At 45.5% G+C, this 17,863-nt stretch overlaps 1 protein-coding gene across 10 annotated transcripts in view; it reads left to right on the plus strand.

The window, feature by feature from the left end:
- Ufsp1 (UFM1 specific peptidase 1) overlaps window positions 1-17,863 on the plus strand; it is a 186,243-nt gene that overhangs the window by 33,888 nt on the left and 134,492 nt on the right. Inside the window, exons 5-6 of one of the 10 annotated variants that reach the window (XM_070528972.1) lie at window positions 435-660; window positions 726-984. The exons of 8 other annotated variants lie outside the window; for them this stretch is intronic. In XM_070528972.1, the coding sequence (XP_070385073.1) occupies window positions 435-659 (225 nt within the window). In that variant the 3' untranslated portion in view covers window position 660; window positions 726-984. Of the gene's footprint in view, window positions 1-434; window positions 661-725; window positions 985-3,652; window positions 3,957-17,863 lie in introns of those variants that run through there. One more of the 10 variants, XM_070528974.1, reaches the window with a different exon arrangement.

A 17,863-nucleotide genomic window follows, 5' to 3' on the forward strand; every position in this document is an offset into this window, starting at 1 on the left:
CGGTGGACCATTCGGTCATCTGGCAACTTGACACAATCACGGGAATCCGCCACCTACATAAGCCGCTGTACCACTGGGGTCATTTGGGGCACGCCACCGCATCGCAACTCGTCTTGCAGATGCCCTTTTTTCATCTGCTGCAGGCAATCTGGATATGGAGTCCCGCCACTTCCCGGTCCAACGCCGAAAGCTCAGGCTTTTTTGGGCTGCACGACGTCAACGAGAACGCTTGGCTGCCAGCTGACAACGACTACATCGATGACCACATCACCATCCATCCGCTGCTTCCAGCGGTGGACCAGTCTGTCATCTGGCAACCTGACACAATCACGGGAATCCGCCACCTACATAAGCTGCTGTACCACTGGTGTCATTTGGGGCACGCCACCGCATCGCAACTCGTCATGCAGGCGCCCTTTTTTCATCTGCTGCAGGCAATCTTGATATGGGGTCCCGCCACTTCACGCTCCAACGCTGAAAGCTCAGGCTTTTTTGGGCCGCACGACGTCAACGAGAACGCTTGGCTGCCAGCTGACGACGACTACATCGATGACCACATCACCATCCATCCGCTGCTTCCAGCGGTGGACCAGTCTGTCATCTGGCAACCTGACACAATCACGGGAATCCGCCACCTACATAAGCCGCTGTACCACTGAGGTCATTTGGGGCATGCCACCGCATCGCAACTCGTCATGCAGGCGCCCTTTTTTCATCTGCTGCAGGCAATCTTGATATGGGGTCCCGCCACTTCACGCTCCAACGCTGAAAGCTCAGGCTTTTTTGGGCCGCACGACGTCAACGAGAACGCTTGGCTGCCAGCTGACGACGACTACATCGATGACCACATCAACATCCATCCGCTGCTTCCAGCGGTGGACCAGTCTGTCATCTGGCAACCTGGCACAAGCACGGGAATCAGGCACCTACATAAGCCAGTGTACCACTGGGGTCATTTGGGGCATGCCACCGCATCTCAACTCATCATGCAGACGCCCTTTTTTCATCTGCCGCAGGTTAGTTATCTTCCCTATGCCACATACTGTCGCTCTAGCAACCCATTTTTACTAACGGTGTCGTGCCCCAAAGACGGCATTGAGTGTTGTCATAGGATGCTGTGTATTGCTTGCTTCCACTAGCTCAACGCCCACCTTATTTCTCTTCTCCTCATTTTATCTGGTGATGTTGAACTAAACCCAAGCCCGAACGGAAACGATGCTCCGCCATCTTTGAAACAATTTACCAAGCCATATCTCATTTAGAATCCGCTCCGAGCACCTTACTTGCCAAGCTTGCCTTGATCTGGTCCGTTCAAACAAACATTGAAGACTCGGTGCATTGTCTTTCAGCGCGCGTCGAAATAATTGAAAAAGCTATCGAAACAGACTCAGAAAAATGAGCTGCATCTGAAACAAGCAACGACTTGGCCCAGCTTGTTTCAGATGTTAAAGCATTGACAAACAAGTGCAATGATGCTGAAAACCACTTGCGACGCACAAACCTATTGTTCCTCGGACTTCAGGACGAACTCAGCGAAAGCTGGGACCAGTCTGAGGCCCATATTATTTCCTTCTGCTCCGAACATCTAGGTATTACAATTGGTAGCCAAGATTTGAACGTGCACACCGACTAGGTCGTTTCCAGTTAGGTGAAACTGCCCAATGATAGTTAAGCTTGCACACTTTAAAGATAAATCAAGAATTCTTGTTGCAGGACAGAAACTTAAGGAAACCACATTCTCAGTTCGTGAGAATTACTCAGCTAAAGTTCGGCTAGTCCGAAAATAGCTTTTTTCTTATGGCCAACAAACTAATGCCTCATTGAAAATCCGCTTTGATAAGTTGGTTATTGGGAGAAAACTATTCACCTATAACGCCGAAACAGATTCCGTTGTAGAACTACATTGATAGCGGTTAACGCAATTGCCGTGCAACACTTCCCTGCCGCAGGTTCAGCTGTCAGAATGCCTGCGCACAGCTAAAACTAACAAAATTTCTGTCCTACAGACAAATATAAGAAGCTACCTGCCAAAAAAGGAAATAGTTGAGGTTGTCCTTGAGAACCATAGCGCTGACATTGCTTTATTTACTGAATCTTGGCTAACACTTGATATTCACGATTCAGAATTGCTCCATAGTAACCGGTCTTTTCATATCTACAGGCGAGATCGATTAGGTCGCTGGGGAGGCAGTATTCTTGCTCTTGTGAATTCAACTTTTTCATCCCCTTTACTCGAGATAAACAGCCACAGCGAAATAGTGTGTCTGAAAATTTGCGTTCCCTCTTGTACCTAGTATGCTAATTGTATGTTATCGAGCAGCTGACACGGATCATTCCTTTATTACAGACCTTCACTCTGTAGTTCAAGACTTGCAGTCCCGATTTCCTCATGCCAATCTAGTACTTTGCAGTGATTTTAACTACCCGGACATCGACTGGGAGGCTCTTACTGAATCATCTCGCCAATCTAAAGATTTCCTTGAAATGGTCCTCACTTGAAACCTTTTCCAAGAAGTAAATAAGCCAACACGAGGCTCATGTATTCTTGACCTCATTCTTGTTTCCAGTCCTGAGCTAATTCAATCCATTTCATGTTACAGTAGGCTGAGTGATCACAATCTCTTGTTCTTTAACCTGATGATTGAAGTCTCCCCCCCGTCAACCGTCCATCAAATACATCCGTGATTACAGTAAAGCTGACTTTGCGAGCATAAACTCTGACCTCGAGCACTTTTTCACAGCCTTTCATGTGTCCATGGCTACGAGATTCGTGAACGAAAGTTGGTCTCTTTTTAAGCACAAAATGTTATCACTCATAGACGCCTACGCCCCACTGATCTGCATCTGCGGGGATGCCACAAAGCCATGGTATTCTAACTCACTGTGTAAGCTATCACAAAAAGAGAAGTGCCTCTTCCGCAACGCCAAGAACTGCGGATCACCTGTAAAATGGGAAAAATACTTCGGCATCCTTCGCGAATAGACTAGATTATTGCGGTCATCCAAAAGAAAATTCTACAGTCACGATCTTCTAGAAATATTGCGTGTTAACGCCAAGAAATTTTGGAAGTTGCTAATGCCCAACAAGAACAGTTCCTATAACATATCCTTAAAAAGACAAGACGGCACAGACGTTCCGCTTTACGAGCGATCAGACACAATGAATTCCTACTTCCCCTCAGTTTTCACGCACGAGCCAGCGGATAAGAGCGTTACTTTACCGAGCCTAAATTTTATTCCAATGCCACTGTCCAATGTCAGTGGGTCTGGCGGCAGCATCGCAAACATGCGCTACAAATTTGCCTACTTCTTACAGATTGCTGCAAGTACCTGTTTCCACAATCTTCAATGTTATGCTCCTTCGGATTGCCGGCTCGTCGGTCTGCCCCACCGGTTGGTCGACGCTTGCTCAGGAAGCTTCACGTGTCCATTGCCAACGAAGGCACTAAACGCAAACGTGTCAGCCTGTGTGGACTGTTTCCTCCCCTGTTGGCCAGCACTAACCTGGCGGTACTGTGCATGCTCCGGCACCTCAGCGACATCTACGTGCTCGCAGCAGGATAAAGTACAGACGCCTCTGGGGTTCCACATCAGTGGATCTGGCGGCAGCATCGCAAACATGCCCTACAAATTTGCCTACTTCTTCTTACAGATTGCTGCAAGTACCTGTTTCTACGATCTTCAATGTGGTGCTCCTTCGGATTGCCGGCTCGTTGGTCTGCCCCACCGGACGGCCGACGCTTGCTCAGGAAGCTTCACGTGTCCGTTGCCAACGAAGGCACTAAACGCAAACGTGTCAGCCTGCGTGGACTGTTTCCTCCCCTGTTGGCCAGCACTAACCTGACGGTACTGCGCATGCTCCGGCACTTCAGCGACATCTACGTGCTCGCAGCAGGATAAAGGATGGATGCCTCTGGGGTTCCACTTCAGTGGGTCTGGCGGCAGCATCGCAAACATGCGCTACAAATTTGTCTGCTTCTTCTTACAGGTATGCAATTGGTATGGTTGTAAATGCTGTAGAAATGATGACCGCTTATTGTTGCTGCTGCCAGACCCTCCCACGTTCTTTTTCGCGAAAAGTGCTGCCGGCCATGTGCATATATTGAAAAGCCTGCTGCTTCTTTCAGGCGACATAGAAACTAATCCGGGTCCCATCACTGAAAAAATGTTCACCGAATTACTATCAGGACAGGCTTGCATAAGCAACGAAATATCTGCACTAAACTCCAAAATTGCCTCTTTCGATGATCGTCTATCTAAACTAGAGTCACTTGTCGCCAACACCAAAGATGTCGGTGAGCACGTGCAGGAACTAGAAAATACTGTTTCTGGTCTCTCAGATATGATCCAAAAGCTGGAGCGTAAGAATGACGACCTTGAAAATCGGTCGCGACGGAATAACTTGGTTATTTATGGATTATCTGAAACACTGAATGAAACACCTGAGGCACTTCTTACTTCAGTACTAAGCATGCTAACGTCAAAGCTGCTTGACGTCACATGTGATAATATGGAGCGTTGCCACAGACTTGGGCAAAAAAGGACAGGTAAAGATAGACCAGTAATTATCAAACTGTTGGATTTTCGAACTAAACTAGATATCTTAGCTAACGCACGCAAACTGAAAGGTTCAAACATTTACATCAGTGAAGACTTTTCTGCACGCGTGCGACAGGTGCGCAGAAGCCTATGGCAGAATTCAACCGAACACAGAAAAGTCGCAAAGAAAGTACGGTTACAACAAGAGCACCTGATTATCGACAGTGTTCGGTACGAGTGGAGCGATGCCAGAAAGTGCGTTCCTAGGGCGTCTGATTACACCGCTCCCAGGAATTCCAACTGACTTCCACATAAAAGGAAACTAACACTTCTGAACTTTAACGCGCGTAGCTTGGTTAACAAATATGTTTGTTTCAACTGGCTTGTAGAATGTCACAAACCATCAGTAATATGTGTTACTGAGACTTGGCTTCATGACTCCATTTCTGAGAATGAATTTTTGCCGCCTGGTTACTCGGTGTTGAGAAATGACAGGACTGTTGGTCGCGGTGGTGGCGTAGCGCTTTTTATTTCTAAAGATATTAAATACGTTTTGCTGCCGAAGCTTCATGATAGCGAATCGGTTTGGTGCAAGATTGACTTTGGCAGCTTTACTACTGTGATTGGCGCTATATGCCGACCTCCTAATGATGTCAATTCAATCCACGCTGTCACAGATCATATTGCACTGAACAGGCTACAAAAAAGCCAGTTAATAATATGTGGCGATTTTAATGCCCCCTACATTGACTGGCGTTGTCTCTCTTCTACTGGACGTGATCAACCCATCTGCGACGCTCTAATCAATCTTGCTGTGTCATATGATTTGACACAGGTCGTTAGCTCGTGCACACGAGAATCTGCTATTTTGGATTTGGTCTTCCTTAGTGATGGGCTCCTGTATAGCGAATGTGACATTGTGGAGGGCATCTCCGATCACAAGGCGGTAATTGTGCACCTAGATATTGCTCTAAAGCCCAATAAACCAACATATAGTACTGTCCATTAATTTTCCCGAGCTCACGACAATTGTCGCCTCGCTTGCATCACACTTTGATGAGTTTATCTTTTCGAGTGATGCCTTAGGTGTTGACTTGTTAGTTGAAATGTTTCACAACATTGTCAAAGAGTGCATAGCTAATTTTGTACCAAAACAATCTGTAAAGCGAAACCCGAAGCACCCTTGGTACACTAGAGAGATTATACAGTTGATTCGCCGGATAAAGCGCTTCCGCCGTGGCTCTTGTACTCAAAATGTCCGAGAAAACTCAATGCTCACATCACTCAGACAAACTCTTAAGACTAAAATGCAGCACGCTAGAGACTACTACTATAACAACACTCTGACGACATTCCTAAAAGACAACCCATTCAAATTCTGGCAAACGGTTGTTCCTCCTGTGTCCAACTGAACTTCTATGGTCATTAACGGACAGTCGTGTTCAAATGAAGTCATGATCTCTGAAGCGTTCAATACATATTTTAAATCTGTTTTTATTGAAAATAACGGCATTATCCCTACGTTTCACTGTGGTAGTGCTTCAGCATGTTTTCCAAAACTTCAGATAACGATTAGCGGAGCTCAAGGCCTCTTGTTAAATATTGATACTAGTAAAAGTGGAGGACCAGATAACTTTCCAAACACGTCTTTAAAGAGATACTCAGAATACTGTGCGTGGTATCTGACTATCATCTTTCAAAAATCTGTCGAATCGCAAACTGTTCCCAGTGTCTGGAAGGTTGCTCAAGTTGTACCGATACACAAATCTGGCATTAGGCAAACAATTTCTAATTATAGACCGATCTCGTTATTATCTACTTGTTTTAAACTACTAGAACACATAATTCATAAGCATATTATACAGTACCTCAACGATAACATTTTTTCACACCATCAGCATGGTTTTAGATGGGGTTTTTCCACAGTCACGCAACTAATTGAATTCACTCACGACGTTGCTACTACACTTAATAATTGTGGCCAGATTGATGCCATATTTGTTGACTACTCCAAAGCATTTGACAAGGTATGTCATGCTAAGTTACTTATGAAGCTTGACTCTTTATTCAGACGCATACACGGCAATCACTTGCTTGTCTGGATAAGAGACTACTTGCATCTGCGGTCCCAGTTTGTCTCATTTAATCAGGCGCACTCATCTTCAGTCAGTATTTCTTCCGGCTTCTACAGGGCTCCGTATTCGGACCACTTTTATTAATTGTTTACCTTAATGATGTCGAGAGTGTTGTTACTAACACTGCTGTTAAGCTCCCGTTTGTATGCAGACGATTGTGTCTTGTACTCTAACATCGTCAGCGTCAATGCCCAGGAGATGTTGAATAACACGTTCAGTGCCTTCTGCAACTGGAGCAAGGCCTGACAAATGGAAATCAACTCCGCTAAAACGGTATCAATGACCTTTTCGAACAAAAAGGAACCCCTGAAATTTGGCTACAGTAATGATGAGAAGATTTTGACTTCTGTCACCAAGTTCAAATATCTTGTTGTAATTTTTTCTTCCAACTTAAAATGGCACAAACACGTCGACTTCATTTGTTCCAGGGCTCTAAAACGACTTGGATATTTAAAAAGAATACTAAAACCAGCAACCAAGGAATTCAAACTAGCAGCTTACAGATCCCTCGTGAGGCCTACTCTAGAATATGCATCTGTTGTCTGGTCACCCCACTGCGTATCTGAGGTATCAAAGCTTGAGGCAGTGCAGAAGAAAGCTATTAGATTTATTTATAATCGATATGATCGCAATCTTTCCCCTTCTCTGCATGCTGGCCTGCTATCGCTTGAGCTGTTGACACATAGGCGCACGTGTGCAAGGATTATAATGTTGCACAAAATTGTACATGCTTCTGTCATTGTCGATGTACCTGTGACATTTGTTGGCTCCTCGGCACGTGTAACGTGAAGAGCCAATCCCTTGAATATTGTTCCCTTTCGAGCTCACTTGGATAGCTTCAAATTTTCTTTCTTGCCATTTACCATTGAATTGCGGAACACACTACATACTAATCTCCGAGAATTGCCACTTGAGCGTTTTGTAGACGAAGTTCGTTTACATGTGACATGTTGATTGTATGTTATCTTGATGTACTTACCCACTCCTGCTATGTCTCAATTTTGAGACAGCACTATTTGTAAATAAATAAATAAATAAAAGCATCACATATGAGGGAATTTCAAAGCTCATCGATAACCTCAAGCCGTCCACTTCACCCGGACCCGATAACATTCCTGCTAAAATACTTAAAGGCACGAAACATTTCACAAGCCATATCCTGCAACTCATCTCTGCCCAGTCCCTCAATACCAGTCAAATTCCAGACGACTGCAAATCAAGCAAGGTTGTGCCAATTTTTAAGAGCAGCGACCATGCTGACCCCTCTAATTATCGTCCCATTTCATTATCATGCATAGCAAGCTCTTCAAACATATACTCTACTCCCATATTGCTAATCACCTCGATCACAATCTTTCTTCTTTTCCAAACAGCATAGTTTCAGGGCAGGCTTCTCGTGCGAAACCCAACTTTTTGAATTTACAACCGATCTTCACCTTATTTAGATTCTTCATTTCAAACAGACGTCATCTACATAGCTGTTTCAAAAGCATTTGACCACGTTTATCACCAACGTCTATTGTGTAAACTTGCATACTTATCACTCGAACCTCTCGTCTTATCCTGGATTCGCTGCTTTTAAACTAACCGCTCACAGTTCACCGTCATCGCCAGTCGTACGTCTGAAACTACTGAAGTTATCTCTGGAGTTTCCCAGGGTTCCGTTCTTGCTCCGCTTCTCTTCATAATTTTAATCAACAACCTGCCATCCGGGATTTCGTCATCCGTCCGTCTTTTTGCAGACGATTGCATCATTTATCGCTGCATCTCCAACAATACCGACCAGGAATCATTACATCATCATCATCATCAGCCTGGTTACGCCCACTGCAGGGCAAAGGCCTCTCCCATACTTCTCCAGCTACCCTGGTCATGTACTAATTGTGGCCGTGTTGTCCCTGCAAACTTCTTAATCTCATCTGCCCAACTAACTTTCTGCCATCCCCTGCTACGCTTCCCTTCCCTGAAATCCAGTCCGTAACTCTTAATGACCATCGGTTATCTGCCCTCCTCATTACGTGTCCTGCCCATTTCTTTTTCTTGATCTTAACTAAGATGTCATTAACTCGCGTTTGTTCCCTCACTCGTTCATTAACTCGTTTATTCCCTCAAATGGAATCATTACAAGATGACCTAAACAAAATCCTGCAATTGTGTTTTGACTGGCTTATGCAGCTTAATGTTTAGAAACATAAATGTATGCACATCTCACAAAAACGTTCCACTACCCTGTTCCCGTACTCGCTGAACTCCACGGCGCTATCAGTAACAAACACATACAGGTACCTGAGAGTCGAAATAACTATAACAAGCTAACTTGGGTGGACCATATCACGAAACTGTGTGCTAACACTTCCAGAACATTTGGTTTCATCCGAAGATTGCTGGCTATGTCCCCTCCATCCATCAAGCAACTAGCATACACAACATACGTCCGCTCTAAAATGGAGTATGCATATGGAACCCTCACCAGGTTTGCTTGATTCAGTTGCTTGAAGCCATTCAGAACCGGGCAGCCCGCTTCATAACTTCCCAGTACTCACCTTGGCACAGCATTAGTGACATGAAATTTACTCTCGGACTTGAACCCCTAGCACTCCACCGGAAACTTGCAATGCTCTGTCTTTTTCATAAATTACACTTTAACTTTCCTGCACTGCACGAGAACTTATTACATGCTCCGTTATGCTCATCTCACCATTTGTTGAACTCCCTTATCATCCAGCATTTGCATGGTTCTTCCAACGCCTTCAGCAAATCCTTCCTGCCCATCGCCATAGAAGAATGGAACAATCTTCCCGAAGCCGTGGTTTCAGAGTCAAATCCCTCCAAGTTTAGGCTGTTACTATCAGGCCATTTGAACCCAAAATAGCCACTTTTTCTCACGTTTCATCTCCCAGCAATCCAACTTGCTTGTGTCATCGCCTATTCTTCCTTCTCTTCTTTTTTGCCACGTTTGTTTAGCGTTTTTCACATTTACGTGTACAGTTTTCTTTTAATTTATGCTACTCAGTTTGAGATATTTTCATTGTTCTGTTTATACCTGAAGTTTTCTACACAGTTTATTCTGTTACCTTTGTTACCTACACAATTTTTCTGTTACCTTTGTTTGCTTTCTTTAGCTGATCTATGGCACTTTTCCATCGCTCTCCCCCCCCCCCCCCTTATGTCATGTCCCTGAAGGGACCCTTAAGGGAATAATAAATGATGATGATGTTGTAAGCCAGTAGGACAAATGCCTCAATGCTCATGGAGACTACTTTTAAATAAAGTGCCCCGTTTGTCATACATTCGCTTTGGCTCACTTTCATTTTACTTGCCCTTGTATATTTTGCAGAAACCCTGCTTTTTATATGTGCTCTCTATTTCGACTAGAATTTTGGTGCAATTACTCGAAATACATGACTGGTGACAGCTCCTCCTGCGCAATATGACAGCTCTTCCTTCTTTGTGTTACATTGCTAATTTGAGCTGTGTGTTTGTACACTGTCGAGTTACTTTGCACTGTTATTACCCCCCTTACTCACTGCCCTGTCAAGAGGCCTGTAAGGCATTTTCATTAAATAAGCAAATAAATAAATAAATAAATAAATAAATAAATAAATAAATAAATAAATAAACACATTAAAATGAAGGACAGCGTCATTGAGATTTTTCCCTGGCTGTTGCATATGTACAAAAATGTAAACAAGATTCTTGAATGACAGTTTAATTAAAATATTTGTCCTTGACTTCTTCATTAAATGGTCTTTACATTCTTTATATCACTAGCATCCAGCTTGGAGGGTCTATTTACGAAGTTAAAGCACATGTCAGGACACCAGAGGGCATCAGCAAAGGCGTAATCTACAACATCCCGCCAGGCACGAGCGAAGAAGAACTACTACAAGGACTACAAGTATCCGCAAGATACACGGTCCTCGCAGCACGCATGCTGGGAAGATCATCTACAGCACTCATCTACTTCGACGGACCGCACGTCCCATACAACATCATATATAAATGCTGTGACTACCGCTGCAAACCATACAGGAAATCCGTGCAATACTGCAGAACCTGCGGAGAACTAGGGCATCGGCAAGATATCTGCCCGAAACCCCTCATCAACTTCTGCTACATGTGCGGGATGGAAAATCAACCGCAAGAACATGACTGCCAACCGAGTTGTAAAATCTGCCAACAACCCCATGAGACAGCAGGAAAGGGGTGCCGACATAAACTGAAACCAAATCCACCACCGTACAAGATCAGACTGCAATGGGAAAACAAGAACCAAGAGAAGAAACAGAGATGGAATACAAATTCAGATTCAGACTTCCCGGCACTATCCCTATCAAGCAATACCTCACTACACAGTCCACGCAGATCCAGAAGTGACTCCAAATGAACAGGCGATGAAGCAAACAATAGACCCCGGTCAAGATCACGGTCTGGATCCCGTACACGCAACCCACAAAAGCGAGTCACGTATGCAGACGCTGCAGGAGGAAACGCACGAGCACAAGAACCCACGGAAACCGAACGAGATCTGCGAGCACGACTCCAAAACCAGCAAGCCCTCATTGACAAGCTCATACAAAGGTGCAAAGAACAAAACACCGCCAATCAAGCTTCGAAACCTCAAGGAAAGCCAAACATCCCACCGCCCCTTACGGAAGAAAGAATCAAGGAAATCGTAACAATGGAGGTGCGGAAGCAGATACAGGAGACCATGACCACTTTTGCAAAGGAGATAACGCAACAGCTCCAGCAACACATCACCACTCAGCTGGCCCCTATCCATGCTACCCTCCAAGACCTCAGCAACTTCATGTCCTATGCCAAGCAGAACCACGTAACGAAAGCCACAGTAGAAAAGCTGCTGAACAACACCGACGCGGCTCGCAAGAAAACACGCAAACACCTCCACAATGCAGCCAGACCGGAATCCATGGCCCGGGGCGAAAACCATGATATCGGACAAGATGGCGAGTAATACCAAGAGATTACCACAACTCCCAATGAAGCTCTGGCAATGGAACTGTCGCTCTATCCGAACCAAAAGAACAAATCTCCAAGAACTGACCAAACCGGAACAACCAGATATCATCGCCATCCAAGAAACTTATCACACCAATCTGCGCATACAGGGATATGATACACACACCGGATCTCAGAGAACAGCCATCCTTACGAAGAAAAATCTTACCACGCAGGATCACGCAATTCAGGGAACAACCGTGGAACACACCCTAGTGGAAGTGCTACCAGAGAAGAAGACACACCAAAGACTATACGTACTATGCTTATATAGTCCACCCAGGGATCCATTATCCGACTTTGTAAACTTCATCACCCAAGCCAGAAGACTATCTAAAGGCCATAAACTCGTAATAATGGGGGATTTTAATGCCCCGCACACAGCATGGGGTTACCAGCACACGACCAAGAAAGGAGCGCGAGTGTACGATTCGGCGCAACAGAATCGCCTCACCCTCTGGAATGAGCCTAAACTAACGACTCGAATAGGCAACAGTGTGTCCAGGGACACAAATCCCGACCTCACCTTTACAATAGGAATATCCAAGGCAGAATGGACCCGACTGGAAGAAAATCTCGGCAGCGACCACCACAGCCTTCAGCTTGAAATCCTGCACCAAAAGAAGTCGAGCAGAACCGGAACAGCAAGGCTGACGGACTGGAAGGCCTTCCGAGAGCATGACATAGAAGAAAACATCGAAAATATTGAAGAGTGGCTCACCGAAGTGGTCAAGGCGGCGGAGAAGCATACTAAAGTCATCCAACTCACAATGGACACGCCGGCCGTAGACTCTCACTTCCTACATCTCTGGGATGCCAGAAGAGGACTACTGAGGCGGTGGAAAAAGATGAAACTTAACCGCAAACTGCAGAAATGGATTGCTCACATAACAAAGAAAGCAGAAGAATACGGAGATCAACTGAGCAGTCAGAACTGGCATAAGCTGTGCGACCAACTTCAAGGCACACTCAGCACGAAGAAGACCTGGCATATACTGCGAGCACTTCTAGCTACCACCAAAAACAAGACCCAGCAAAGACATGACCTCAAGAAAATCATTAACTCCCATCCAGGAACTGAGAAACAAATTCTGGAACAAATCAAGCGTAAACTTGTCGGAGACAATGCCCCCAAGGTTACCGATCCCCGACCGTACAAAGGCGAACCAAATCCCACGCTCGACAGCCCTTTCACGCTTCCTGAACTCCATGCCGCCCTTGCCAAATTGACCCGTAACACATCGCCAGGAAACGACAAGGTCACCAACAAGATCCTACGAAACCTCCCAGACAAGGCCCTAAATGGGCTCCTCGACTACATGAATAATTGCTGGGAAAAAGGTAAGCTCCCGGCAGAATGGAAGCACGCAGAAATCATTATGATCCCAAAACACAACAAGCCACTACAAATCAGCAACCTACGGCCCATATCCCTTACTTCCTGCGCTGGAAAGCGTCTCGAACACATGGTTCACGATCACCTCACCACATACCTCGAAGGTCGCATGCCTGACACAATGTTTGGCTTCCGACAGCACCTCTCAGCACAAGATGTACTACTACAGCTCAAGGAAGACCTCTTGGACTACCTAGAACGGCACAAAAAGTTCTCTATTCTAACAATAGATGTTAAGGGAGCCTTCGATAATGTGAAGCATGTAGCAATCCTACAAAATCTCCAAGACACAAACTGCGGAATCCGGACCTACCAATACGTACACGACTTTCTCAAAGATCGCACGGCTATGGTGGGTATCGGCAACATCCGAAGCGACAAGTTCGAGATGCCCAACAAAGGAACTCCACAAGGGTCAGTCATTTCACCTTTGCTGTTCAATCTCGCCATGATTAAGCTCCCAAAACAACTCGGAGGAATCGAAGATTTAAGCCATGCAATATACGCCGATGATATAACGTTATGGACAAAAGCGTCCACAACCGGCCAACAGCAAACTACCCTCCTAGAGGCAATCGATCAGATAGAACAGTACCTCTCAAGATGCGGGCTCCAGTGCGCCCCCGAAAAATCAGAGCTACTTATACTCAAGGCAAGGACCCGGGGAAGACCACCAGCCTATGTCGATCCAGATCCCAACGTCAGACTCAATGGAATCGATGTCCCTCAAGTTGGCTCACTCCGCGTCCTTGGCCTCACAATACATAAAGACGGTTCTGGCGCAGCTACACTTCCGAAGCTTCAGAGGACCCTAACACAAGTCACCCATCTCATTCGGCGTATAACCACCCAAAGAAGAGGACTTAAAGAGTAAGAAACCGTCCAATTAATCCAAGCACTCCTTATAAGTCGGATCACATGTGGCACTCCGTATCTACTCCGCAAGAAAGCTGAAATTGAAAAACTCGACATCATCATCAGAAAAGCAATCAAGAGCGCACTAGGGCTACCCAGTACGACCTCAACCACGACACTCCTCAAACTTGGCCTTCATAATACCTCGGAAGAAATGAGTGAAGCGCACAGAGCCAGCCAGCTGGAACGCCTTAAGCTGACTCAAACAGGTAGAGCAGTACTTCGCAAACTCGCATACAGCGAAAACTTCATAGCAGACTCAGATGCGAAAGCCCGATTGCCGCCACTTCTTCGTGACTCTATCTCAGTCGCTCCAATACCTTGCAACATGCATGCAACATACCACAAAGACAGAAGACAAGCAAGAGTCAGAGCGCTGAGCAAGAAATACTCGAAGGACCCCAACACGAGATATACAGATGCGGCAAAATACACAGGTAGAAGAGCATACGCAATTACCGTGACCAACAACCAAGGGAAGGAGCTAATCGCTGCCACCATACCGGCCAGAAATCCAGATATGGCGGAGGAAGTGGCTATCGTCCTCGGCATCGCCACATGCAAAAACACAGCAATCATCTTGAGCGACTCGCAAATGGCATGTAGAAACCTACAAAAAGGCCGAATTTCTGCCGCAGCAGTGAAGATTCTGAAAGAAATAACAAGACGCCAAGAACTACCCGAAACCTACGTCGTATGGACCCCAGGCAGGAAACACCTGGCAGGAAACGAAGCAGCACATGCTGTCGCCCGAGAGCATACCAGCCGGGATTTCCTGCCACATGGTCTCCGGAAAGCGACGAGGGTGGAGGACATTCCCATCAATTACGCCGTAATATTGCAACATTACCGACTGGAAAGAAGACAATATCCTCTACCACATCCAAAATTAAGCAAGGAAGAAGCCACCGCCCTCCGCAGACTACAAACGAATACTTATGTCCATGGAATGATCATGCACCGAATGCACCCCACCAAATTCTCATACCTATGCCGATATTGTGAGGTACCAGACACCCTACAACACATGGTGCTGGTGTGCCCACACCGCGAGAACAACACTCAAGATGATGCGCCTGAACCGCTACAAGACATCGAAGAAACGTGGGAGGCAATGTTAAAGGCACAGAGCCTGGAAGACGAGCGAAGTCTGGTGGACCGGGCCCGGGCTGCGGCATTAGCCAACGGCTTTCTGGACTAAGAGAGCAGCCCACCTAGGGCGAAGAAAGAACACTTTCTCGCTGTTTCACCCAATAAACGTTCATTCCTCCTCCTCCTCCTTATTAAGTAGACAAAAAAACATGGAAACCCGCCGTGGTTGCTCAGTGGCTATGGTGTTGGGCTGGTGAGCACGAGGTCGCAGGATCGAATCCCGACCACGGTGGCCGCATTTCGATGCGGGCAAAATGCTAAAACACCCGTGTACTTAGCTTTAGGTGCACGTTAAAGAACCCCAGGTGGTCAAAATTTCCGGAGTCCACTACGGCGTGCCTCCTAATAAGAAAGTAGTTGTGGCATGTAAAACCCCATAATTTAATTTTTTAAGAACATGGAAGCATTGATATCAGTTGCTTCTGGCACAATTTTTGAGACATACGAATATATTTTTTTATCAAATAATATATATTTTGCTGGTCTTGACAATGTGTAGCGTTCAAAAATTCGTTTGCAGCATCTTTGGCAATTGCAATGCAGTTATTATTCATATATTTGATCCCTCGACAATTGGTGGCTCGACAAGAGGTGGCTGGAGGACAAACATAGTTCATGAAAAGCAATTGTGATTTGTTGAAAATAGGCTTGGCAGCTGAATTGTAAGTGCTATAGTAGTGTGGTGACACATCTTGTACCATTCATTCTGTGAATGTTGAATGTTAATGTTATGTTGTTATTTAATTTTGTAGCTCAAATTAACACTTCGGTTTACATTGGCCTTGTCTCTGAAACAGCCGTACAGTGATAGGCAAAAGTCAGGAGACTACGGTACCGGGCAAGAGCTTCAATTCTTCTAGCAGAGCTGTGCAACCATGAATTGTCACAATTGCATTGGTAACAGATGCACGTAGGCAGCCCAACTTCACTTTAGCATGCCATGCCTGGGCTGAGAAGAAAAAAATTTTTTTTTTTGTGGCATCTCTGGTCTTCAAGCTGTTGCTTGTGACTATGCCTCTAAAAGTACAGGAATCGTTACAGTGGTCTTTGTGTCACGAATTCTGACGGGCTAGAGACCAGACAGGGACAAGTTGCACACCCAAAACACACATTCATAATTATAGTTCAAACATTATACAAACAGCCCTAAACATACAATGTGACCACATTAAGAATGTGGAGAGGATTAGGGCAGCTGCTTCTGCATGGTAGATTATCTAATCAGCGATGCAAGCATGACCAAAGTTGGATGCATCTCCCTGTTGCCTTAATTGGCCCTGTCTGTATAGATCTGTGCGCTCCTTACCTCCTACATCTCTACTCTGAGATTGTTTAATATTTACGTACTTTACACTGAAGCATTTTGCGAATTAAGTTTTTTGGGTGTGTTCACTTGATGCACAGACCTTGTGCAGCAAGACACCGTGTTTTTCGCAGATGGCATTGCAGGCAAAGAAACGCTAGGTTACGTGCCTGCTCTTGTAGCTGTGTTTGTTGTGTTCTCCAAGCGTTATGTCTCATCACCTTGTGCTGCGCTCCTGCTGGCAGGATGATTGTTGCGTTGGACAACGCTATTGCCTGCCGCACTATTATTGCTTTTCTCTTCTCTCATGTCTACCTATTGGGCAGCGTACCGTTGTTTCGGAGAATGGCATGAGGTTGATGCGGTTAGGCACAACAACATTGCTCGGTGTCCTAATGACGTACGAATGGGGTTTCGTCACTGGGCTTAGCACCGTTGTAGCGGCCTGTAGGTCATGAACCCACACAGCCCCTCCAGACTCGAGAGCAGAAAGGCGGGAAGCTGTGTGCTGTCGGTCGCAAAGTTCCTCTTCTGGCGACATTTGGCCGTTTCATCTTTTCGGTAGACAGCAGTGGATGGCCACCTGGGCTCCATTTCGTCAGATAACTTTGGCAACCTCGTGAGGAGACTTCTTAACCATCAGAAGCTGTGTCGGACTGCACCTTGTGACTCCTAGAGTGTCCCTGTATGCCAACAAAGCAAGAAAAGAGAATTCAATTAAAGGGAAGCTTAGGGAATGTATGCAAGAATGCTAGAAAATATATTATGTACCTGATTAAATCAAGCTAGGTGAATATGTTGGCACCACGTTTCAAAGGGGATACCAATAAATCATCATCGTCATTATCACAGTAGCGTGCCACTTGCTTTACGATGTGAGATGTGCACCACGTGGCATCTATACGTATTCTTTTTGCATTGCACTTGCATACTATTACACCAGGAGGCACCTCATGTAGAAGTTGCATAGGTAGCAGTACAAGGTAGATAGAGAAGTCTTGAGGAAGAGAAGAAAGATTATGGAGATGTACAAATATTGGTGTAATGAAAAACATGTATGGCATGCCTGATTAATTCAAGCAGGCTAGATGACTATTTTTCACCGTCCCGTTTTAAAGGGAATGCCATTAATTCGTCATCATCATTGTTAGCATCATATCGTACCATTTGACACAAGATGTGACATGTAGATGCGTACAAACTTTGCACTGCAGCTCCGTTATAGTCCTTGATGTGTCCCCACATCTAGCAGTTGCATATAGCAGTTGCGTGCTGCCAATAGCTGGACCTGGTTAACTCAAGCATGCTAGCTGGCTATTTGTCACCACCCCGTCTCGAAGGGGATGTTGATAAACCATCATTATTATCATCGGTCGCGGGATCGAATCCCGGCCACGGCGGCCG

Source organism: Dermacentor albipictus, unplaced genomic scaffold (genome assembly GCF_038994185.2).
Source record: "Dermacentor albipictus isolate Rhodes 1998 colony unplaced genomic scaffold, USDA_Dalb.pri_finalv2 scaffold_16, whole genome shotgun sequence".
NCBI classification, from domain to species: Eukaryota; Metazoa; Arthropoda; class Arachnida; order Ixodida; family Ixodidae; genus Dermacentor; species Dermacentor albipictus.